Raw genomic sequence first — 25,034 nt, 5'->3', positions numbered from 1 at the left:
CAAGAACTAATTAGAGTATCAGGACCTCAGCAAAGGCAGCTGGGGATTCAGATAGGAGTCTAATTCAGGAGGGAACTAGAGTGCCCCAAAATGAGCCAAGGGAGATCAGTCACATCCATGAGGCTACTGCAGAGGCTGGGGGACAAGCTAGACTTCAGTTGACTCATGGCTGTGGGAGACTCAGCCCTTCTTCACCATGCACTGGATGAACCACATCTACTGAGTGGCAGTAGATGCCAGTTGATGCATCCAAGTGGAAGGAACCATGACCCAATGGGTCTGTCACAGGTACATCCCCATCTAGGGGCCTCATTTGGGTTGGAACTGGTAAAATCAGCCCTTCTGTCTTCTACTACCATCAACTGAGAGAAAGAGAGCATGTGACTCAGGCAAGGGTTCTCACTGCTTCCTGATCAAGGTGGGGAACTGGATCTGCCTCTCTGGAAAGTAAAACCTTTCCTCTCTTTTTCATCCTTTCAGTGAAGTCCAGCCCAACTCCACCGTGCAATGGGAAGAAGTGTGTCGACCCTGGGTGTCTGGGCGTCGGAAGCTGATAGCCAGCATGACCAGTGACTCCCTGAGACATGTGTATGGCGAGCTGGATTTGCAGATTCAAAAACGACCTTCTGCATAAATGCACAGGGGATGAGATGGACCTGGGTACTGGGCCTCTTGTAGTCTTGGCTAAGGAAATTCTAATGCAAAATATAGTCAGGACTACACGGGGCCCCAGAGTAGAAACACCATGTATTTCAAAGACTACTTTTCAGTGTGACTATTCAATATGGAAGTTAGTTTTTAATCACTCCACCTTCCAAAAGATTCTGAGCATTAGCTTTAATTAAGCTCTAATTACATTCTCATGGCTCATAAGAGTAGAAGTCATCATTTATCATCACAAATGGCTACAGCTCCAAATATCAGAGGACTTCCCTTAACAAGGGGATTTGCTCAATACCTGGCTTCATGTAAAACAAGACTCTGATCTCCCACTCAGCCTTTTGGAGGTAATATACTCCCCAAAAGGGAGAGAAGCACATGATTTGGGCCCTAGAATTCTATTCCCCTTTCTTTGGAATCAACTCTCTGTGTCAGAATATTTTTCCCAGGTAGTGAGAACAACATCATTTTTCTTCTTGGCAAAGCCAGGGCAAGGTCTTTCATCTTACACCTGCGGCAAAGCAACTGCCTGCCAAATTTCACAGATTTACCTTGTGAGAAGATATGGCCCCATATTAACAAATTGCATTTGTGGGAAACTTAATCACCTAAGAGGAGATAAGATAGCAGGTGCAATACTCAGATCTATTAAATAATGGAGTTTTATGGTGCCTTCTATAAGAGGTGTCACACTGTGGCCTGATCAGCAGGAACCAATATCCTTTACTTTAACTCTTTTGGGGCCACAGGACTAGAAAGTAACAAGGCTGACTTGGGACAGGAAAAATGAGGAATTAGTCTCTTTTATTAGTGATTATACTTCAAGATCTGTCTCTCTGGGATCCTCTCCTTCACACAATGATGTCCAGGTACATTTTTAGAGATAAAACAAGCCCTATGAGTTGGAGAATCTGGCGGATTTAGTGGCCAGACATGTAGAAGGATGGGCAGCCACTAATTCCCTGTTGTCCTTCATATCACTCATGTTGAGACCTCAGCTCAGGACACAGATGCTAAAAGGTAATACAGAGTCCATTTTGCAAGTAGCCAGTGCTAACACAGACCCAATGACAGAAGATGTTGACATCATTTGTATTATGCTCCAAGGTTCCAACAGGCAAGGCTATCTGCTATTTATCTGCAAGGCTGATTTATGATCAAAATTATCCATTGATATGCCTAGGGTATGATTCTTAGCAAAAACAAAAACAAAGTGAGAAAAGCCAGAATGAAATTTTCTGATCTGCATAACCACATTTCTAAGCCTTTGAGACTATTCCAGGCACCAGGGATCCATGAGGGTTAGTGGTCCCCTCCATATGTGCATCATACCTAATTCTATTAAGTAATTAATAATCCCAGCATTTGCCAAGCTTTCCAATACTCAATTTTAAAATGAAATGCATTTTGCTATATGGTTAAACTGGCTTAATGTAGTATATGCTTATTAACTAGAATGTAATCAAAGCTTCAAATAAAGTTAATGTGATTATATTTACATCTGCATAAAAGTGAACACTTCATTTTCAATACAACATACTACTAACCACAGGTGGTCAAGAAACCACCCTTCCTTAGCAGTAGATGACCAACCCTGGCTAGGAAAACAAGCATTTCTCCTTTAAAGGAAATGACTTTAATAGGTACTCATGCACAGTTAGCTTTCCTCACTGCTCTCTTTACATTTTATTAACCACATTCATCAAAGGAGGAAGTTTACGTATTTAGTTCAAAACCAGCTTCCAGAAACTGCAAAATCTCTGTAGGTACTTTTTCATGAATGATCTCATGAATCATTATAGTGACTCAGTAGACAAACCAGCTGGACACCTATCATAATGAACACCTTTTGTGATCTTGTAACAAAGATGGAAAACATATGACAAGTGTGTATGGGAGATCCTGCATTCATGGCAACATCACTGAACAATTGCAACTCAGATAGGGCCTCAGAACTCTCCTCAATGCAGCACTCCAGGCAGCCATTACCAACTGATTTAGAGTTGGCACTCAAAATAAAACCTATTCATCATGCCTAAGAACCAGCCCATCCCCTCTAATAGCTGGGATTCTACACTGTATAATAATGCTGCGACTCTAAAAATCATTTTAGCAATGGTAACAAGCAATGAATCTCAGCACCAGAGACTCTGAATTCTAGTTTCTGCCTCTGCTAGGCCTCTATGCTTCTTAACAAATCTTTATTTGTGTTTATAGCTTCAGTGACCAAAGAGGGGTAATAATACTTACATTTCCACAAGATTCTTCTGGGGATATATGAAGCAAAACTTAACAACACATGCAAAACTATAGGTAGATAGATGATAGAAATTGAGATAGGTAGATAGATAGATGATAGATGATGGATGGACGGATAGATAGATGATAGATTAGATAGATAGATAGATGATAGATATAGATGATAGATGATAGATATAGATAGAAAGAGAGAGAGAGAGAGAGAGAGATTGTATGAATACATTTTTTCCAAGTAATTTCACTTCATCAACCCTGTAAAAGAAATAAATGTAATTATTTCCAGCCTGTTGATAAAGACCCTAAAAAGGTCTAGGAAGCCACACATCATGGCAAGTCAAGCTGCAGATGGGAGCAAGCGGTGAAATCAACCCCTGATTTACTGTATATTCTTTACATCTTTTGTCTTTCAAAGTTTTTAAGAATATTGAATTAAAATCAACTTCAAGACTCTTCATAGAGTTGCAGTATAACAACAAAAATATGTACAAATTTATAATAAGAATATGGAAGGAAATGGAGTTTGTGCAATCAAAAGTCACAAAATTCCAGATGTAAGGTTGTTATTTATGAACATTCTTCCAATATTACTACAAAATTAGTAGTCAACCAACCCAACTATCCATTCATTCATCTTTTCTACCATCAAGCCATCCTTCTGCCAGCTAGCCAGCCAGGCAACCACCTTTTAACCACCTATCCATTCTTTATTCCAACCATCTATTTAACATTTATGCATTAATTAATTGTGCAAGCATGAATTAAACAAATATTTATTGAACATTAGGCATCATCCTAGAGCCTGGGAATTCAACAATGAAAAGTCCCATGGTCATTACCCAGAAAGAACTCACATCCAGAGGAGGGGGCCAGATATATAAATAGATAAGGTACATGAGATATTATGTTAATTGAGAGTTGCCCAGCATACCATGGGAATAAAGAGGAAAAAACATGCCTGAAAAAGCCTCCCTTAATATCTCCAATAATGGAGAAGAAATTCAAATTGAATCATGAAAAAAAAAAAAGAGCAAGAGGTAAGATAGAGATCATTTGGCAAAGAAAAGCTCATGTAACAGCCTAGAGAAGAGAAAGAACATGACCTTTCTGGGGAACTGCAATTAGCTTGGCGTGGCAAGATGGTCAATATCCAGCAAGAAGAGGCAGGGATCTCCATATTCACCATAATGACTCATGAGATCATTTGTAAGACGGTATCTACAGAGATTTCAGCCACAGAAGTACAGGTATGGGTCAGAGTTGGAGCACTTCCAAGAATGAGAATTTGTTCCTTCTGCCCTGTGTTGTGGAGAAAGGCTAATAAAGACTGCTAATTAAAAAAAAAAAACAGAAAAACAAAAAAACAAACAAACAAAAAACTGGATCAAAACTAAGAACTATAGTGGGTGGGTCAAAGAGGGACGAGGCCAAGAGAGTATGGGGTGGAATGCCTAACTCAGGTCAGTGAGGAAGGAATAAGCTTGGGAGCGTGGCCTCATTGGGGTCTAGGAATGGGAAATGAGATGTATGAAGGCCCAAGTGGATACAAAGTGAGAAAGGTAGCATGTCAAGGGCAGCTGTCCATTTCAAAGACTGATACAAGTATATGACAGACAAGTTCCTAGAAGCTGAAATTTGGGCAACCAGGTATTTACCATTGGCAGAGACTGATGAATACCCAGGATCTTACTCCTAGGGCCATTCTCACTTCTCTTAAAGGCCAAGCTCTCCAACTCAGTACCCAAGAGAGCCAAATGCTTCTACAGATACTCCTTCCATTTTCAGCACTTCGAACCACTTAGACTCAGTTTTACCTTCTTAGTCTCTGTAGAAGAATTAAAACAAGACAAGACAAACATCTTTTGAGTGTATCTGTCAGAAATCACTCTATAAAAACAAACACATAACTACGTGAGAAGAAAAAACAAAGAGCTCAGTTGCGGTAGGATGAGTAACTAGGAGATTGTGCTCACCTCAAGTGCCAGGAGTTACACTGAACACTTTTTAGCTCCAAAGACAATGGCCATTTTCAAAAAGATGCTTGGTCAGCTTGCTGCTGATAACAATTAATGAACCCCCATTAATTTTCACACTAATCATTGTTCTAGAACTTAAGTAATTATCTAAGCAATGTTTCACTGGCCCTGAAACTGATTCAAATATAAGGGGTCCTAATGAGTATTTTCTATTAGTAAAAAGCAAGTACCTATAACACAGAAAGCGTTCTTTCCTCTTTTTGGTTTGAGCAAGTTTAGACAGTGGAAAACTACAGCAAGTTTAGACAGTGTAAAAATAATTACAATCAGTTTATTTACCTAAAGGTGGTAGATTATAGAATACCATAAAATTGTTGTCCCTGCTTCCATTGAGAAGTGGGGTCCACCTTCCCACCCCTCAACTCTAGGCAGGCTCTATGATTGCTTTGACTGAAAGAATGGTATAGAAACAATGCTACAAGTTCTAAGGTCCATTCCTTGGGGGAATGGTGGCTTTCACTTCTTCTCTTTTGAAATCCTCTCCATAGAATGCCTGAGCTTCCAATAAGAGCTCAACTACTTTGAGACTGCCATACTGGAGAAGCTACATGTTAATTCTCTGGTCAGCCATCCTAGACAAACTCAGCCTTGCAGTAATCTCCACAAAGGCACCAGATATGATAATAAAGCCATATGGGGCTCCCCAGATCAGCCCATCCACCAGCTGAGTACCATCACCACCACCAAGTGACCTCAGTTACTTAGAGCAGAAGAATCACTCTGCCAAGCCTAGCCGAAATTCCTGACCCACCAAATCATGAGATATATAAAATGGTTGCTGTTTTAAGTCACTAGATTTGAGGTTATCTGCAATGCAGTAAGATAAAACCAGAGCACTGAGCCCAACCATCTCAGAAAGGAGAGCAATTTACTGATTAACGCCCTTCTTGCTTTGAGGAAATGCTATGTTTGAACTTCATCTTTTCTTTCCAAAAAATATAGGACGATGCATAGTTTGTCATTACTCAGCAGCTTCCATGTATTTGAAGAGACCTAACACGTATACTTCCAAGTTTAATAGTTTCAATATTGCCAGTTCCTTGAACTCTTCCTTTTAAGCTATGATTTTCTGGGATCTTCATCAGCTTCATTGAGGTTTGGTTAGATGCTATTAGGGATAACTTGAAGATGAGAGAGAGAACCCGAGGATGGAGAATGACACTGTCTCTCACAGAGACTTAGGGAATAGGGTCATTCCACTGAGAACCTCCAAGCAATGTCAGATCCTCTACTACCCCCCAAACCCAGGCTCTCCATGAGCTGAAGTACTAGGGAACGGTCTGGTCATGAACCTACATGCCATTGTTTTCTCCCTGAACGTTCAAAAATGCCTTGATTCGCACATAGGTCTACACTGATTTAGCTCTAACTATGTGAAACCAAATGGAATAAAGTAACTTATTTTTGTATCAGTTATACCTAAGCCTGAAATTTGTGGCCACTTTTAACAGGTAAGCCCGATAATGGCCTGAAACCTGAAGTGTTCAGTTAAAGATGAGTCAAAAACTAGTCATTTGATGGCAGTGACCCTAGAGCAGTCTTGCCCTTTAAGAATGTGTTCTCAGTACTCAATAGTAGTCATAATGAGTAGCTGTCCTCTGCCCAGCCTTTCATCTATGAGGGCCTTTATGCCACAGTGGGGTCCCACACTTTTGTACATGCTTTCATCAAAACATCCCAAACCATAGAAGGCCCATATCCACGGGGTTCCCCAAGATCCCTGACAGAAGGCACTGAGAGCTAGTCTCTGGTGAACCCTTGTTGCTCTTGCCTGTGCTCATCAGCACTACACAGCCCTCAGGAAGTGGAGGACCATATGATTTGCCTTTCTATACCTTTTCCTGAAAAGAGAGATTCCTAAGCTTAGCAGATCATGCCCTTACATTATAAACTATGACATTTAATATGGATTTTGAATAGTTTCTGACCATAATGACATCTTTATTCTCCTACTTTTAATGATATTTATAATTTACTTTTTCTTTACTGTTTCTGGGGTTAGTTTCTTATGGCTAATGTTACCCATATTTCAAAGTTGGACATCTATAGCATCTGGGGATTTTCAAGGGAGAGGTTCACCCTGCCACCAAGTATTCCCTTACCCAAACCAGACCTGTCCAGGCTGATGTGCCCATGGTATTGCCCTGGTACTGCCAAACTTGCTTTTCTGTACATTGCTTTTACTATAGACATGAGGCCAAGCTCATGAGTATTTTTTCTTTTGTCTTGGCTATAACCATGAATTCAAAAAATATGGTTCTAAAAAAGGAATTTGATCATTAAAAGAGATGCTAGGCATCTTCAATAATATCCCAATTATCTTTATTGAGTATACAATGCTAAAAACCCATATAGATCAACAAAGTGTTACTGATATAAAATTTAAAAATAGGTATAATAAAATAAAACCTCTCTCCACGATGAAAAACAATAGGCTTTCATGATATCTTCACTAGTAATGTTAAACAGAAAGTGACAGCTACTATCTGGGAAATGTAAACTAAAAAAAAAAAAAAAAAAAACCCGGGTTCACCTAAATAACCTAAATATTGAAAACATAATATAAAAATGTTCTACTTCCACCATTTCTCTTCTTTAATCCTGGTTATAGCCCTAAAAATCTAATTTAAGCACAGCCATGTATCTATGTATCCTAACTAACGCTTAATGTTTTGTTCTGTTAGTGCTCCATACATGTAAAATAATAACACATGATGAAGTCCTGGCTGTATATTGCTTTTCAAAAATTAATACATTAGATAATTAGGTATCCAAGAGGTTGCCTTCACTGTTATTATTTTTTCATTAGTGTTATTACTAATAAAATATGCTGTTTAAATCCCACGGCACACTAGGTCCTGTGCTGAATTGAGAAGCAGCGAAGAGTCCTGCCGAAAATAGGGATTGATCTGGAGCACTGCTGGTGAGAGTGTAGATTTTGAAACACTACTTGGCAGTATCTACTAAATCTGAACACATGCTGTGACTCAGTGATTCAACTCCTAGGTATATTTCCGACAGAAATGTGTACATACAGTTACCAAAAGGTAAGAGTGTTCAAGAATATTCATAGAACTCAAAATAATAAAAAAATTTTTTTCAGGAATCCAGGTGAGACTTAACTGGGTGCTCTGGCTCAAGATTTCTCACAAGGCAGCACTCAAGGTTAGCCAGGGCTGTAGTGTCATCTGAAGGCTTCTTTCAGCTCATTCATGGGTTTTCTGTGGACAGGCGTGCTGAGGGCCTCGGTTCCTTGCTGGCTGTGGGTTGGCGGCCTCTCTCAGTTCTTTGTCCTATGGGCCTCTCAGTAGGGCAGCTCAGGACATCTACCTTGCATCACAATGAGAAGGCAAGAGAGCAAGACAGAAGCCAAAACCTTTTTGTAACCTATCCTCAGAAGTGACACTCATCATTTTTGTGATATTCTGTTAAAAATGAGTCACTGAATCCAGGCTACAGTCAAGAGAAAGGAATTACACAGGGCATGAATATCAGAAAACAAGAATCATTTGGAAGTATCTTAGTTATTCCTCAATGAAATTTGTGTAAGAAAATTATTCTTAGAAGTGCCAAGATGAAGCCACAGGTTCTGACTACATTAAGATTTTTTGGGTTTATGTTGTCCTCCTTCCTGGGCCTAAGAAGTTATCCATGCATACTAACTGAATTCTAATTAAGTTTCTTGGGGTTTTTCCTCCTCAAGACATCAACTTGAGGATTTACTTCTTGAAAGATCACCATCTGACCAGACCCAAATGAACCTCTTTGACCAACAAGTACTTCTCTACCTAAGAAGTATCTGGATGCCAGAGAGGGAGGAGTTGCTGTCTTCACTTCAATACCACATAGATACAGCTTAGAAAAAAAACCAGAAAATTAACAGTCTTCATCATTGGGGCACCTGGGTGGCTCAGATGGTTAAGCGTCTGCCTTCGGCTCAGGTCATGATCTCAGGGTCCTGGGATCGAGTCCCGCATCAGGCTCCCTGCTCAGTGCAGAGCCTGCTTCTCCCTCTCCCTCTGCTTGTGCTCTTCTGTCTATCTCTCTGTCAAATAAATAAATGAAATCTTTAAAAAAAAAAGTCTTCATCATTAATATTCTGGCTACCTCAGCTGGGCTTCACCTCATTGTATATAAAAGCCAGTAAATGCAGCAGAAATTGTGTGGCAAACTATATGTTAACACATGGAAAAATAATACCTTTTAATCTTAAAGTTGATTATCTCTTCATCTCTGCTGTGCCTTGGCATGGCTTCCCTGACAACTCGTACCAAATGTTGAAATAAGTTGTAGTATCTGGCTGACCCATCACGATGATTTCCTTTGCCAAAAATGACTAACAGTTTCAAACGATTAAAATAAATCCCATTTAGGCAAGCATCCACTTTTCAACTTATAAAAGAAGGTCTGTGTCTCTGGTGTATACATCACTATGTATCTGGTACAGGATAGTCTGTCAGTAATCGTTGTTGAATGAATGAATGGTCATAATGGCCACCTAATGGAGTAGGGAAAGAGTGTTATTCTCCCTGGTACTTATAGTTCAGGTTAACCCTGTCATTCTGGTGACTCTCATTCAAGCACTTCCCATATGCCGCTAAAGTCCCAAAGCACTTTGTCTCTAGGCAATTTATTTTCTTTTTGCCATTCCACCTTCTAGAGTTGGCCCAAGCATTAAAGCCTAAATAATATAAAAGAGAATGGGGATCAAGATGGGATGAGAAGGAGAACTCTATCGTTGAACACAGCTCATTTGAACATAGCCCATTGAGTTTCTGCTCCTCCCTGGAAATGGAATATCCTGAAGCATTCTGACCTGAATTATCCTAATCAAGATTTCCCAGAATGCTAACTCCCATTTTCCCATAACAAGCCCCCTCAAGACAATAATCAGAGAGTCAGAAATAGCCTTTTTCTCTGCTCAGACTCCTGCCAAAGTGATTTTAAGCAATTTTGCAGATAACATTAATCACTCTAGAACTCCTTCAGTTGCTAAGACTGGGGTTCAGGCTGAGGCTGGATTTAGGAACTTAGAGATGAAGACAACAGAAAGGAGAGAAGCTGAGCTTTCATTTTCTATCTTCAAACTGGGCACCATGTGCTGACCTTCCCACAAATACAGCTTCTCACATTGGACCAAACAACCACTCGAGGTAGTGAGTCCTCACCTGGACATGCCAAAGCAGGGGTTGGGCGTCTAGCCTGTTTGTTGGTTATGGTTCCAAGAGGTTCTGAACTAGACAAGAGAACGAATAAGATGACTTCCAAAATCACTTCCAGTTCTAAGGATCTATTATTATCAGACTGTGCTTTTTATAACACCTAACATTTCCACATCAGCATGCTGAGCTGAAACACTCAGTGTGTCATTCAGTCTTTCCATGATCGAGATGACTATCATGAATTGTGCTTGAAGCATGTGTCCATAAACAAGAATTCTGTTACCTCTCTCATAACTCATAACTTGGGCCTCATGAGTGAGCCCTTATAAACAACTTTTTATCAGATAAGAACAATATACTCTTCGACTGTTAGTAATGAAAATGGTAGAAGTAACAAGAAGAGACAGAGACTTCCCAGTTTATTAGCTGAGTTCCCAGGCTTTTTCCACAGCACCTGAGGCCCAATTTTTAATGACAATTGCCTTCCATTTAACAACCATGGATATTAGTAAAAGCAAGTAAAATAAAGTTCTGGAAACAAAGAGATGTTAAGGACTCAGCAACTAATAAGAATCCAGGCTTCAAAAATGTTAACTGCATCAGCGTGTCGGAGGAGGTCAAATTTTCAAGAAACACTATGTATGTATGGAGGCATAAATTCATTGGAAAACACGTGGTACTCTGTGTTGCAAGTTAACCACTATCCAGAATATGAATAAGCTTTGAGATAGCTAAGAATGAGAAGACAGTTCTGGGAGGAAAAACTGTCAGGAACAAAACAGCTGAACACTGTTGAGATGGAGGCTGATCCTCCATCCAAGTTGGCTGGGAAAGGGGCTCCTTTATATGGGAAGTGTTAGGGACCCCTGAATAGGAAGGGTAGGCTAAAGTAGACCAGAATGAATACAACGGTGAAGGACCCGGGCCCAATGTTGGGCACTACAAAATAGGGAGACAGGACACTTAAATAAGGAAGTTATCAAATTATCGCCCACTTCACAGCTCTACATATACTTAACATTGCTCCACTTTCCCTCCACACCTCCAATCCCAAGAATTAAGCAGTTTGCTCATTCTTTGGCCTTGGACCTTGGGGATCTTGTTTCTCTTACTTTATCCACCAGGGGGTGGTAAAAAGTCTTCTACAGTGCAGAGCTGAGCTGGGCTGTTAACTATGAAGTCTCAGTCTTTATATTTATAACCCTACTAAAAGTCATAGAAAATTGGGATTGTCTGTTCTATAAAGAATCAGCATTAAGAACTTATGATATAATTGTCACTTTCTGTGTCCCTCATCTTAAGAGACCACAGGAAACCAGCCCTGGAGTGACCTTCAAACTCCACTTTCGTGTCTGTCCCCTTGCCTCCCCTGAAGTAATTTTCAGGGAAAGAAAAAGCCTGTAATTCCAGGTATAAAGATGACTCATTTAATGAAATATAGATGTCTGTTATTTCCAAATTCTTAGGGCGTTAAATGTATGAGAACTAAGCTTTCAGGGAAGTCTGAATTAACAAAAATGATGCTACGAATAAAGGGAAATTTCTTATGTCTCAAAAGACCAAGTGCTGACACCGTATCTCCTGATAGTAAATGCATTGGCACTAAGTCCTAAGAAAGGACGGGAGGGGCTGAGCAGACTGGGACTGACCATGACTCAGTGCTGCCTCTTTTCATAGACTTCATCTCAGATTCTCAGTAGCTCTTTCCACTTGCCTTCTCCTGGCCTCAGGGAGGGTTTGCAGCATCTTCGCCTCCCCTGTGCATCCCTTCTCTACTTTGACTCATTTGCATGTGCCTGTGAAAACCATTCGATTTTGGAATTCTAGGAAAGGATAATGAAAGTAGCTGCATGGCCTCATTATGGCTGATCCTTAAATGGATCCAAACTGAAATGTGGGCAGTGTGAGCACAAAAGCAATATCAACTATAGATTTGGGTATTAATGAAGTTTAAGGACCATAGCCTTTCTTTCTTAAAATATGTCATGAAGTTTAAAAAAAAAAAAAGGTAATATACATGCCAACAATAGCCTAGAAATAAGGATAGCTTAAAGTCAACATGGTAATATCTCAAAAACAATGTTTATGTGAAAGCAAGTTATAGAATAATCTATATATTATACCTTTTAATCAAAGTTTAAGAGCTTCCAGAGTAATACTCCCCATTATATCTGGCTGCATATCTATATAGTACAAATATGAAGCATTCATAAATAGCATAGACACCAATTTAAAGGTTGTGGTTACCACTAACAGAGATCAGAGAGAGGGACATAGAGAATTTCAGTCTGGGTTGTGGGTACACAGATATTTCTGTATATTTAAAATATTATAATAAACAATTCTTTTGAAATTAAAAAAAAACAATAGCCTTTCTCTCTAAAGATTCAGTCACTCTTAGCAGGACCTAATTTCTTTGACTTTTATGATAATTTCCCTTTAACTCCACTACATTTAATTCTGTGTCTCATATATGAGGAGAAAGGAAGGATATGAAAAAGATAAGTGAAAAGCTATTTCAAAGTTTAACAATAAAGATATGCTTTTTGATAATCTCCTAGTGGTCTAGATAGCCTACTCTATAAATCAATAGTGATGATTTCATTATATCATTATATTGCTATCTCTTCCTCACAAAAGTTGCAGGGAAAAGAAATATGCCATGGTATGGCTATGATTTAGTGTGCTCCTCACTGGAAGTATGTGGGAGAAGCAAGGTTTCAAATGTAAACAGCTGGAAGCTAGTCTGTGTACTTATAAACTAAGAGTTCACTTCTTATCAATACCAAATGAAAAACTCTTCTATTAGATATACACTAAATATTAGAGCATATATAATTTTAAATATACCGCATCTGTTTTTGGGGGAATAATATAAAATAAAATTTTGAATTTTTTGTAGATTACAACACACAAGCAAATTACATCAGCATGTGGACTCACATGTTTTATGCATCCTAAAGTATCAGATCACATCTTAGCAAATTTGATGTGCCTAAACTTAATAAATTCCTGTAGTTCCAGATGAAATACCATGAAATTTTGCACTGATGCAGTGAAACAGGCTGAAGAAACAAGTTTTCCGGTGACAAATTCCTTCACATATTCACCAATAAGACATAATATATGTCATAATGGTAATTTGACTACACAATTATACAACTAGGTATAACGTAGGAGTAATTTTAAAATGCATTCAAACTGCTCTTGTTCATGCCCTACTACTAGATAAATTTTGAGATATTTTCAAAATTCTAGATCATACTAAAATTCAAATGTGACTGGAAGGAAGAATCCTAGTGGGAGCCAAAATGTAAATAAAAGAGAGAAGACTTGTAGAAGTTTCAAAATGTAAAAATGCTTCTTCAAGCATTTCTGTTTGTCTTGCTTCTTCATATCATGCTTTCTTCTGGAATAATTCAAACAAAATACCTTTAGGTAGGGCCAAGCAAGGTGGTGAAGTGACAATATCCTAGCATGGGGTGTTAGAACACAAGCAAGATGAAGAGGGTACACATCTGGGAGATGGTGGTAACCCAACATGGGCTATCAGAGCCTGAAGGGTGAGGAAGAGGTTTTCATGGGGTAGGATAATGACAGCAGTCAGGGAAATACACAGTATCAGAGCCCAAACAGGATGAGGAGCAGTCTTTATAGGAGGATGGCATCAGCCCAACACAGACTGTTTGAGCCAGAACCAGGTGCAGATGATGCCCAGGTAATGGGAAGGTGGTGATATCAGCAGCCTGGCACAGGCCAGTGGAACCCATACTAGGTGGAAAGGTCGCACCATGCAGGGTGTCAAAACCTCAAGTCAAGTAAGGAAGGCATCTTCATTGGAGAGAGTGGTAGTGGCAGCCCAAGGCAAAATATTAGAGCCCAAGCTAGGTAGGTTAAGTGTCTTTGCAGTGGGGGGAAGGATGGATAGGGGCCTGTATTGGTGACAGGAGACTGGTAAGTAATTATATTATAGATAGTTACAAATATAAAAAGGGAAAACACTAGAATGTGTTCAACACTCTGTAGGGTTGAATCGAAATTGGAAGTATTGGTGTGAACTCACGTTGTTGATAGATAGATGATAGATAAATGATAGATAGATAGATAGATAGATGATAGATAGATGACAGATAGATAGATGAATATAAATATGCATATTATGTTTGTAATATACATACTTATATTCTCATTCTGTCCACTGTTACTGATACCTAAATAGCAATGAGCACACCTGCCACTCACATCATGTTTTCTAAATACCATTTTCCACAGAAAGGAACCAAGATTTCTTGGAAAAATGGCTAACTCTAGGACTAGGGGAAGGAAAATACAAGATAAGCCTGGATTATCTTGTGGCAGAAAGTCAAGAAGGACTCCAAGAATGGTAAGAATATGTAAATGGGACATGAAAGCCAGCTTGAGGGGACAACCACTGACTAAAGCTGGCACAGTTTCAGCACTGAAATAAACAATAGTAACAGATTATAACCAATTGAATAAATAATGGGTCCTTGCTAATATAAATAAATAAATAAACAAAAGTGCCTATCTTGCACCAACTCATGAACGGAAAAGGACGAGTTGAGTTAGAAAATAACCATTTAAACATTATGCTTAGTGAAATAAGCCGGACACAGAAGAACAAATACTACATGATACTATTGATATGAGGAATCTAAAATAGTCAAACTTGGGGCACCTGAGTGGCTCTGTCTGTTAAGCATCTGCCTTCGGCTCAAGTCGTGATCTCAGGGTCCTGGGATTGAGCCCCGCGTTGGGCTCCCTGCTCAGCGGGGAGTCTCTGTCTCCCTCTGCCCCTCCCCCTGCTCATGCTCTCGTGTGCTGTCTTTCTCTCTCACATTCTCTCTCTCTCAAATAAATAAAATCTTTAAAATAGCCAAACTTGTGGGCATCTGGGTGACTCAGTGGGTTAAGCATCTGACTCTTGACTTTGACTTAGCTCATGATCTCAGGATCATGGGATTGAGCCCTACATTGGGCTCTGTGCTTAGCGGGGAGTCTGCTTGAGATTCTCTCTCTCTCCCTCTCCCTCTGCCCCTTCCCCTACTCGTGCTTTCTCTAAATAAATAAATAAATAAAATCTTTTAAAAAATAAAGTAAAATAAAACAAAATAGTGGAACTCATAGAAACAGAGAGTTGAATGGCAATTGCCAAAGCCTGAGGGGAGAGAAAAACAGGGAGGTAGCAGTCAAAGGATACAAAGTTTCAGTTATGCAAGAATGAATAAGTCCTAGAGATCTCCTGTAAACCATAGCACCTATAATAAATAATACTGTGTTGTATACTTAAATATTTGCTAAGGGGGTAGACCTTATGTTAAGTGATCTTATCACACACACACAATAATAATAAATAAAGCAGATGGGAGAAATCTTTTGGAGGTGATGGATGTGCTTATGGCATAGATTGTGGTGATAGTTTGATGGGTGTATACTATCTCTAAACTCATCAAGATGTATATATTAAATATGCACAATTTTTTATACATCAATACTTCAATAAAATGATTTTTTAAATTTTTTTAAAGAAAATAACCATTTAACAGCCATCATAGTTCATTTAGTCAAGAAAAAACCAATGGATACTAGAACTAGTGAATGGAAATTTGATAACAAATGGGATATTTAAATATTCTCCCCAAATTTGCCCACAAAACATGTACTAATCACAAAAGGAAAAAAGTAACATTGAAAAAACCTGGCAGACATCACCTTAATCAAGTGATTGATGCTAGGACAAATCAAAATCATGTGCCATTTAATATAATTCATTGAGACAAAAACAGCATGACTACTGTGATACTGTGGCCATAGAAGCATAAGCTGAATATAATCATGAAGGAATATCAGCAGTATCTAAAGGAACACTTTACAAAATAACTGGTTCATAATCACCAAAAGTGTCTAGATCATGAAAAACAAGGAGAGATTGAAGACCTGCTCCAGATTGAAGGACTGTAAAGACATGATCCTTTTACCATAAAGGACATTATTGGGATCATTGTAGAACTGAAATGGGATCTGAGCATTAGGTAAAAATGATACATCAATATTAATTTTGTGATATTGATGGTTCTGTTGTAGTTATGTAGATAAATCCCTTTGTTTGTAGGAAATTTTTCTAAAGTGTTCAGGTAGTGATGGGGTATCATATCAGCAACTTACACTGAAAAGCTTAGGGAAGGAAAGTTTTTGCATTGCACCTCAAGTTTTCTTTAAGTTTGAAATTATGTCAAACAACAAACAAAAATGTCAAAAATTCTTACATTATTATAATGGAAAAAACTGATAATTTTAAGACTATAAGGAAAATAATAAGCAGAGTCAGGAATATATAAACAATAAAATGACAACAAAAATAAATAAATAAATAAATAAATAAATAAATAAATAAATAATATCATGAGAACCAGTACACTCACAACCAGGAAACAAAAACTTAAAAATAAAGATAAATAAAACTCATAGAGAAGATGATAGGAATTGTTAATAATACCTGCAATTTTACAGTCAATAGAGCATGTATGAAAGTGAGTGGCAGCTTCATTTGATGAATTTGTTGATTTCAATTTGTACTGTGATCTTTCCAAATGACCTGTTATAATAAGAAATAATTTCATTAGACATTCTTTATTAAAAGACAGTTTGATTGTTAAAATTATGTATCCTACACTGTTCAGTCTTCACTTTGCCCAAAGAGAGGTCTGGTATTTGTCCTCAGCTCTTGGGAAGTGATCTCTAAGCCCTTGGGATTTCCTGTCAGGTAAGGGTGTCTTTCTTAACTGGAGGCCTTGGACCACACCAGATAGCTTAACAATGTGATTTATGGTGGGGCCTTTGGGCCACCTGTTATCAGCTTGATTTCCAGAGGGGTTGGAAACTAAGGTCAGTCACACAGGTGTCCAGCCACATCTATATGGCCAAACCACAATAAAAGCTCTGGACACCAAGGCTTGTGTGAGCCTCTCTGGTTGGCAATATTCCATGTGTACTATCACCCATCACTCTGGAAAGAGTTAGTGCTGCCTACAACTCCTCTGGGAGAGACAACTAAAAGTTGGTGCTGGAAATCTGCTGGATTCTGCCCCAGTTGCCTCTTCCCTTGCTGATTTTAACCTGTATCCTTTTCATGTAATAAAGTGTAACTGTGAGTATAACAAAAACAAACAAACAAATAAATAAATAAAATGATGTAGACCAAAAATGATTACAAAGAATCAATCAGAATAGACTATGAAATTTAGAATTTTTCTCTTAAAAATATATTTTAGTAATAAAAGTTAAATTTTCAAACTATTATGAGATCTGGGATAGCCTATTACAAAACTAAAAATTCTGTTATTATTTTGTCATTGCTTAGAACAAATGGACTGGATAAATAAATATATTAAAATCTTTCAAAAGTTATAAAAATTCCACAAAGAGCAACAAAGATCTGTTTGCTTGGATTACACTTAAATAAATGAAAAATATATAAAACCAATATATTAATAATAGATAAGAAAGAACATAATTTTGAGGTGCTATAAGAAGAATAGCAGTTAGTACATTACTTACATGATAGAGGTTTTCTCTTACATAGGTTATGCTGAAAATAATGTTCTTCAAATAACAGAAATATGATTGGAATTGTCACACTAATTATTAAACTTTATCCATTTTTCACGATCACTTACTAAGGAAGAGGTGAATAAGAAAGAGAAAAAACTAATTTACCCAAAATATTTCATAAAGAATTAATTGAAATAATGGAAAATGTGTACAAAATTAAGTCATAAGTTAAAACTATTCTGTTATGGTAGAGTCTACAATATATGTGACAAGGGCTGATTATCTGGAGATTGTTCTGTACATGTATTTTAGTGTAATATGTTATGAATGATTTTTAGTATTTTTACTAACTGAAAACCATTTGTGAGTTTATTAAATGAACTGAAACAAGATCTGAAGGATTATAATTTGTCACTGAACAACATCTGTATCTGTCAACAATGAAGCTATTGTGAATGGTGAGAACAAAGGACTCCAAGTTTCAAAACATTAGTAAGCGACTTCAACTTTTAATCATGACAGAAAAGTGGTACTACTAGCACTTCATCTAGACAAAATTTAGGAAACAAGTATTTCAAGATGTTGAATATCTGGCAGTACAGAACTATGGTCCTTGAGAGAAGGAAAACAACAAAACGAGCTCAATGAACTCCATTATCTCTCTAGTTTTCTGCCTCAAACTTCTTTTCAGGTTTTAGTGCAAGAAGTTGGAGCTCAAATAAAATACAACAGTCCTGCTGAGCTGAGGGTTTGGGAGAGTGGAATTCAAGGCTACTGAGATGTTAAAATTTTGTAGAACAAGGCATCAGATTAAAGACAGCTGTGAAAAGAAGGGCTTCAAAAATAAGCATATGGGTCCTCATGAGCCCTTTCTTAAAGAGCAAGCTGTGTATGCACAGGCTGAGACTGCACACGGTCAAGGAAAGACAACTACTAGGAAAAGAGCGACTACCAAGACCTGTAAACTGATCAGTTACCAGAGCCCTTCCAGGGCTAAGAGACAGCTGAAAATGAACAGCTTTCAGTGGAAATCCCAGAAAGGCTATGCATTAGAAATAGAGCTAATCTAATCCTGAAGTAAAGATTACTCCTGACTCAACCTAATAAAACTTAAAAACTGGGCTGAAAAGGATCAAGTTGATCCTCAAGAAAATTAATTGCCTATAAGAAAAAAAAATTAATGTTTATTAACCTAGACAACAAAATACAGACACTCAAAAATACAGCATCTGTATGTTTATAGCAGCATTATCTGCAATAGCCAGATTATGGAAACAGCCCAAGTGTCTACTGATGGATGAATGGATAAAGAAGATGTGGTATATATATACAATGGAATATTACTCAGCCATAAAAATGAATGAAATCTTGCTATTTGCAATGACATGGATGGAGCTAGCAAGTATTATGCTAAGTGAAATAAGTCAATCAGAGAAAGATAAATACCATATGATTTCACTCATGTGGAATTTAAGAAACAAAACAAATGAGCAAAAAGAAAAAAGGGGGGAAGGGCAAACCAAGAAACAGACTCTTAATTATAGAGAACAAATTGATGGTTACCAGGAGCAAGGTAGAGGGGAGGGTTAGATAGGTGATGAGAATTAAGGAGTGTACTTGTGATGAGCACCAGGTGTTGTATGGAAGTGTTGAATCACTATATTGTACACCTGAAACTAATATCACACTGTATGTTAACTAACTGGAATTTAAATAAAAACTTTAAAAAAATACAGCATCTATAAAAATGTAGCAACCATCATACAACTAAAATTTACTAGACATGCAAGGAAGCAGGAAAATGTGACCCATAACCAGGCAAAAAAAATTAATTCAGAAATGAGAGATGATTATAACAATGAACAATGACAAGAACATTATAATAATATAAATATTGGCAAAGACTTCTAAGAAAGTGGAGTGCCTGGCTGGCTCAGTTGGAAGAGCATGCAACTCTTGATCTCAGGGTCATAAGTTCAAGCCCCACGTTGGGTGTAGAGATAACTCAAATGAATAAATAAATAAGTAAACTTTTAAAAATTAAAAGAAAAAATTTCTACAAAAACATATACATAATAAAAGAACAAATAGGGGATCTTAATAGAAAATTAGAAAATATTTTAAGATAACTAAATGGAAATTCTAGAACAAAAAACTATGTTTAAAACAAATACAAAATTCACTGAATTTGACAATAGGCTAAACAATTGAAGACAGGTCAATAGAACCTATTCAGACAAAAATACACAAAGAAAAAAGACTGAAAATTGAGCAGAGCCTTGATGACATATAAAACAGTATCAAGTGATCTAAAAGATAACAGAGTACCAGGGGGAAAAAAGCAGGAAGTGGGGGAGAAAGAGAGGACAGAAAATGTATTTGAAGTAATAATGGTTTAAAATTTTCAATGTTGGATGAAAAACTGAATACCTGTGTGCTTATTCAAGCTGTTCAACAAATCTCAAGCAGGATAACAAAGAAACTCACACCAAAGCACATTATAGTCACATAGCAGATAACTAGTGATAAAGAGAAAAAATGTTAAAAGCAGCTAAGGAGAAAAGGCACATTACGTACAAATGATTTTTTTAAAAAAGCAAAGCAACAATGTAGGGAACTTCCCCAAACCCAAAAAAATTTCACATTGAACATAACACTTTAGGAGAAAGACTGAAGTCTCCTCTGTTATGACTGGGAACAAAGTAAGTATATTCTTTCTCACTACTTCTACTCAACATTGTATAAGAGGTCCTAATCAGGGCAATGAGAAAAAATAATAATAATAGGCATAGAGATTATTAGAGAAAAAGAAAGAAGTAAAAATATATTTATTCACACAAAAATATTGAGCAACCTAGAAGAAATGGATAGGGAAAAAGAAAGAAGTAAAAATATCTTTATTATTAGAGAAAAAGAAAGAAGTAAAAATATATTTATTCATGACTTCTACCTACAAAATCCCAAGGTCGCTGCATAAAAACTACTAGATCTAATAAGTAAATATAACAAGGTCATGGGATACAAGGTCACCCCTAGATACTAGAAGCAAAAATTTGGAAAGTCAAATATTTTAAAATTCTATTTATAATCACATTTAAACATAAAGTAAATATAGATTTAATAAAATAGTGCAAGACTTCTACACTGAATACTGAGAAAACTTTTAAAGACTCAAAGAAGGGAGAGATATACAGTGTTCATGTTTTAGAAGTCTCAACGTTGTGAAATATCAATTATCTTCAAATTGATCTATAGATTCAATCCAATTATAATAAAAATACCAGCAGGCATCATTGTATAAATTGAAAAGCTGATTCTAAAATTTATATGATAATGTGAAGGACCTAAAATATCCAAAACAACTTTGAAAGAGGAGAATAACGTTGGAATATACATCTATGTACCTGAATTTTAAAGATTACAATGTAACTATAGTAAGCAAGTTATTGGTGTAAAGATAATAATATGGATAAATGGAATGAAATAAGAGAATCCAGAAATAAACTCACATTTACACGATAAATTGATTTTTGACCAAGGCACCAAAGCAATTCCATGAAGAAAGAAAATCTTTTCAACAAATGATGCTGGAACGACTGGATATCCACATGGTGGAAAAATGAACCTTGACTCATACCTCACAGCATATACAAAATTAATTTGGAATGCATCATTGACCTAAACGTGAAAGCTAAAACTGTAAAGCTTCTAGGGGAAAAAACAGACTATCTGGAAATTCCTCTTAATTTTAAGCACATGTATATCCAGTGAACTAGCAATTCTATTTCTAGGTATTTATCCAAGAGAAATTTTAAAAATATGACCATAAAAAGAGTTGTACACGAATGTCAATACCAACACTTATGGGTTGCAGCAAAAGCAGTTCTAAGAGGGAAGTTTATAGTGATAAATCCCTATGTTAAGGAAAAAGAAAGATTTCCAGTAAACAATCTAACTTTATACCTCAGAGAACTAGAAAAAGAACAAACTAAGCCTAAAGATAACAGAAGGAAGGAGGTAACAAAAGTCAGAACAGAAATGAATAAAATAGAGAATAGAAAAGCAACAGAAAAGATCAACAAAACTAAGAATTGTTTTTGAAAAAAAAAAGGGACAAACCTTTAGCTAGACTTACTAAGAAAAAAAGAGAAAGGACTCAAATAAATAAATTGTACATGAAAAAAATGTTACAACTGATACCACAGAAATAAAAAGGATCATAAAAGACTACTATATGCAATTATATGCCAAAAATATTGAGCAACCTAGAAGAAATGGATAAATTCCTAGAAACATACAACCTACCAAGACTGAATCGTGGAGTAATAGAAAATATCAACAGACCAATAACCAATAAAGAGATTGAATCAGTAATCAAACCCCACCCCCCAAAAAATTCCAGAACCAGATGGCTTCAAGACTGGTGAGTTGTACAAAACATTTAAAAAATAATTGACACCAATTCTTTCCAAACTATTCTAAAAAAATTGAAGAGGAGCACTCCCAAACTCATTTGACAAGACTAGCATTACCCTAATACCAGAGTCAAGTAAGGATACTATAAAAAAAGAGAACTACAGGCCAATATCCCTGATGAAGATAGATGCAAAAATCCTCAACAAAATACTAGCAAATATAACTCAACATCACATTAAAAGGACTATACACCACAAGCAAGTGGGATTTATGCCCAGGATGCAAAGGTAGTTCAGCATACACAAATGTGATGCATCACATTAATACAATGAAAGATAAAAATCATATGGTCATCTCAGATGCAGAAAAAGCCTTTGACAAAATTCAACATCATTTCATGATAAAACTCTCAACAAAATGTGTGTAGAAGGAGCATACTTCAACATAATAACAAAGGCCATATATGACAAGCCCACAGCTAACATCATACTTAATGGTGAAAGGTTGAAAGCTATTCCTCTAAGATCAGGAACAAGACAAAGGCACCTATTATCACCACTTGTATTCAACATAGTACTGGAACTCCTAGCCAGAGCAATTAGGCAAGAAAAAGATACAAAGTTATTCAAATTAGAAAAGAAGTAAAATTGTTTCTGTTTGCATATGGCATGATCTTGCATATAGTAAATCTTAAAGACTCCACACACACACACACACACACACACACCTTTTAATAATAAGTGAATTTGAAAAGTTTCAGGTTGCAAATCAACACACAAAAATCAGTTACATTTCTACATAATAACAATGAGCCATCTGAAAAGGAAGAAAACAATCCCATTTACAATAGCATCAAAAACAATAAAATGCTTAGGAATAAATTTAACCAAGAAAGTGAAAGATATATATATTGAAAACTATAAAAGCTTTATGAAAGAAACTGAGGAAGACATAAATAAATAGAAAGATATTTCATGATATTCTGATTATGCATCAGAAGAGTTAATATTGTCAAAATGTCCATTTGACCCCAAACCATCTATAAATTCAGTGTAATCCTTATCAAAATTCCAATGGTCTTTTTCAAGAAAGAGAAAATACAATCTTAAAATTAATTTGGAACCACAAAAGACCCCAAGTAGCCAAAGCAATTTTGAGAAAGAACAAAGCTAAAGGCATCAGGCTTCCTGATTTCAAACTTTATTATAAATCTACAGTAATCAAAACAAAATGGTACTGGAATTAAAAATAGACACATAGACCAATGGAACAAAATCAAGAACCCAGAAATAAAACCATGCATATGTGGTCAACTAATATTTGACAAGAAGGCTAAGAATACTCAATGGGAAAAGGATAGTCTCCTCAATAAATGGTACTGGGAAGACTGGATATTCACATGCAAGAGAATGAAATTGAACCCCTATCTTACACAATTCACAAAAATAATTTTGAAATAGAATAAGGACTTAAATGTAAGACCTAAAACCATAAAACTCCTGGAAGAAAACATAGGGGAAAATTTTCTCAATATTAATCTTGACAATGACTTTGTGTATATGACACCAAAAGCACAAGCAATAATAGCAAAAATCATAAATGGGACTTCACCAAACTAAAAGGATTCTGAACAATAAGAGAAACCATCAACAAAATGAAAAAGATAAAGGAGAGAAGGGGAAGAGAAAGGGCCAGAGGGTGGGGTGAGTGTTATGATTTTAGGTGGAATAGCTAAGGAAGGCCTCAGTGAAGAGGTAACATTTGAGTAAATACATGAAGAAGTGTGTGAGCCAAGCACATCTCTTGGGTAAATGCTTTCCATGCAAAGGGAACAGCAAGAGCAAAGTTTTGAGGGAGGAGAGTACCTACCACAAAGAGCACTGAGGGAACCAGGTGGCTGGAGCAGAGTGAGTGAGCAGGAGAGTCTGGTAGCTGAGGTCAAAAAGGGTGACTCTGCACCTGATCACATAGGCCCTTAGCACCATTCCAAGGACTTTTCTTTTACTCTGAAGTCAGAAGCTTGTCTGAGTGTGTTTGGGCTGCTGTAACAAAATACCATAAACCACGTAGCTTATAAACAGCAAAAATTTATTTCTTACAGTCCTAGGGGCTGGAAGTCCAAGATCAGCATGATCCAGTGAAGGCTCTCTTCTAGGTCACAGACTTTTTGTTGCATCCTCACATGACAAAGGGGGCACTAATCCCATCCATAAGCATTCTGCCTTATGACATAATCACCTCCCAAAGGCCTCACCTCCTAAAACCATCCACTGGGTATTAGGATTTCAACATCTGCATTTTGGGGGACACAAACATTCAGCCTACGGCAAAACTGTTGCAGGGTTTTGAGTAGAGAAGTCATATGGCCTGACTTCCAACTTTTATAGAATCATGCCTGTTGCTCTTTTGCAAATGACTGAAGGAAGTCAAGGACAGAAGCAAGAAGACCAGTGGAGTCCACATCAAATGCAGTGAGGTAACATGGTTTGACTGGAGATTTCTTTGCCTCACCTCTGACCCTTAAGTGTATACATGTAAAAAGTTAAGAAATTGTCAGAGAAAGGGAGCAACTAAAGAAAATTAAAGTAAGTCTATCTTGTTTCTTGGAAACAAGTCATGCAAAAGTTGGGAGAAAAACTAGAGAAAGAAAGTATTAAGAATTATTTCACCTTTCTTTCTCTTTTTAGCGAAGCACTGCACATTCACCTAAACTGGCGGCTCTTTTGTCTTTAGAAATGACTAATGTTTAAAAAAAAAAAAAAAGAAATGACTAATGTTTGAGGTGAAGGAATAATTCAGTGACTTGGAACTCCTGCTGCCTTCTATGAATCCGTGAATTAAAAAAGAAAGAAAATTTTCCTAAAAAGAATCAAAGGGAGTCAGGAAAGGTGAGTTATAAAATGGGAGAGATGCTCCCAGAAAGGTGTAGAAG

General features: G+C 37.0%; 1 protein-coding gene across 1 annotated transcript in view; it reads left to right on the top strand.

Annotated features, from left to right (window-relative positions):
- The window catches only part of F13A1 (coagulation factor XIII A chain), a 163,111-nt gene extending 160,946 nt beyond the window's left edge, over positions 1 to 2,165 (top strand). The window contains exon 15 of the mRNA XM_032424940.1: positions 481 to 2,165. Within this exon, the coding sequence (XP_032280831.1) occupies positions 481 to 634 (154 nt within the window). The 3' untranslated portion in view covers positions 635 to 2,165. The remainder of the gene's footprint in view (positions 1 to 480) is intronic.
- Positions 2,166 to 25,034: the final 22,869 nt, after the last annotated feature.

The sequence above is a fragment of the Phoca vitulina genome, unplaced genomic scaffold (assembly GCF_004348235.1).
Source record: "Phoca vitulina isolate PV1807 unplaced genomic scaffold, GSC_HSeal_1.0 scaffold31, whole genome shotgun sequence".
Classification (NCBI taxonomy): domain Eukaryota; kingdom Metazoa; phylum Chordata; class Mammalia; order Carnivora; family Phocidae; genus Phoca; species Phoca vitulina.
The sequence above is the reverse complement of the archived record's forward strand: the minus strand, read 5'-3'. Positions and strand labels throughout refer to the sequence as shown.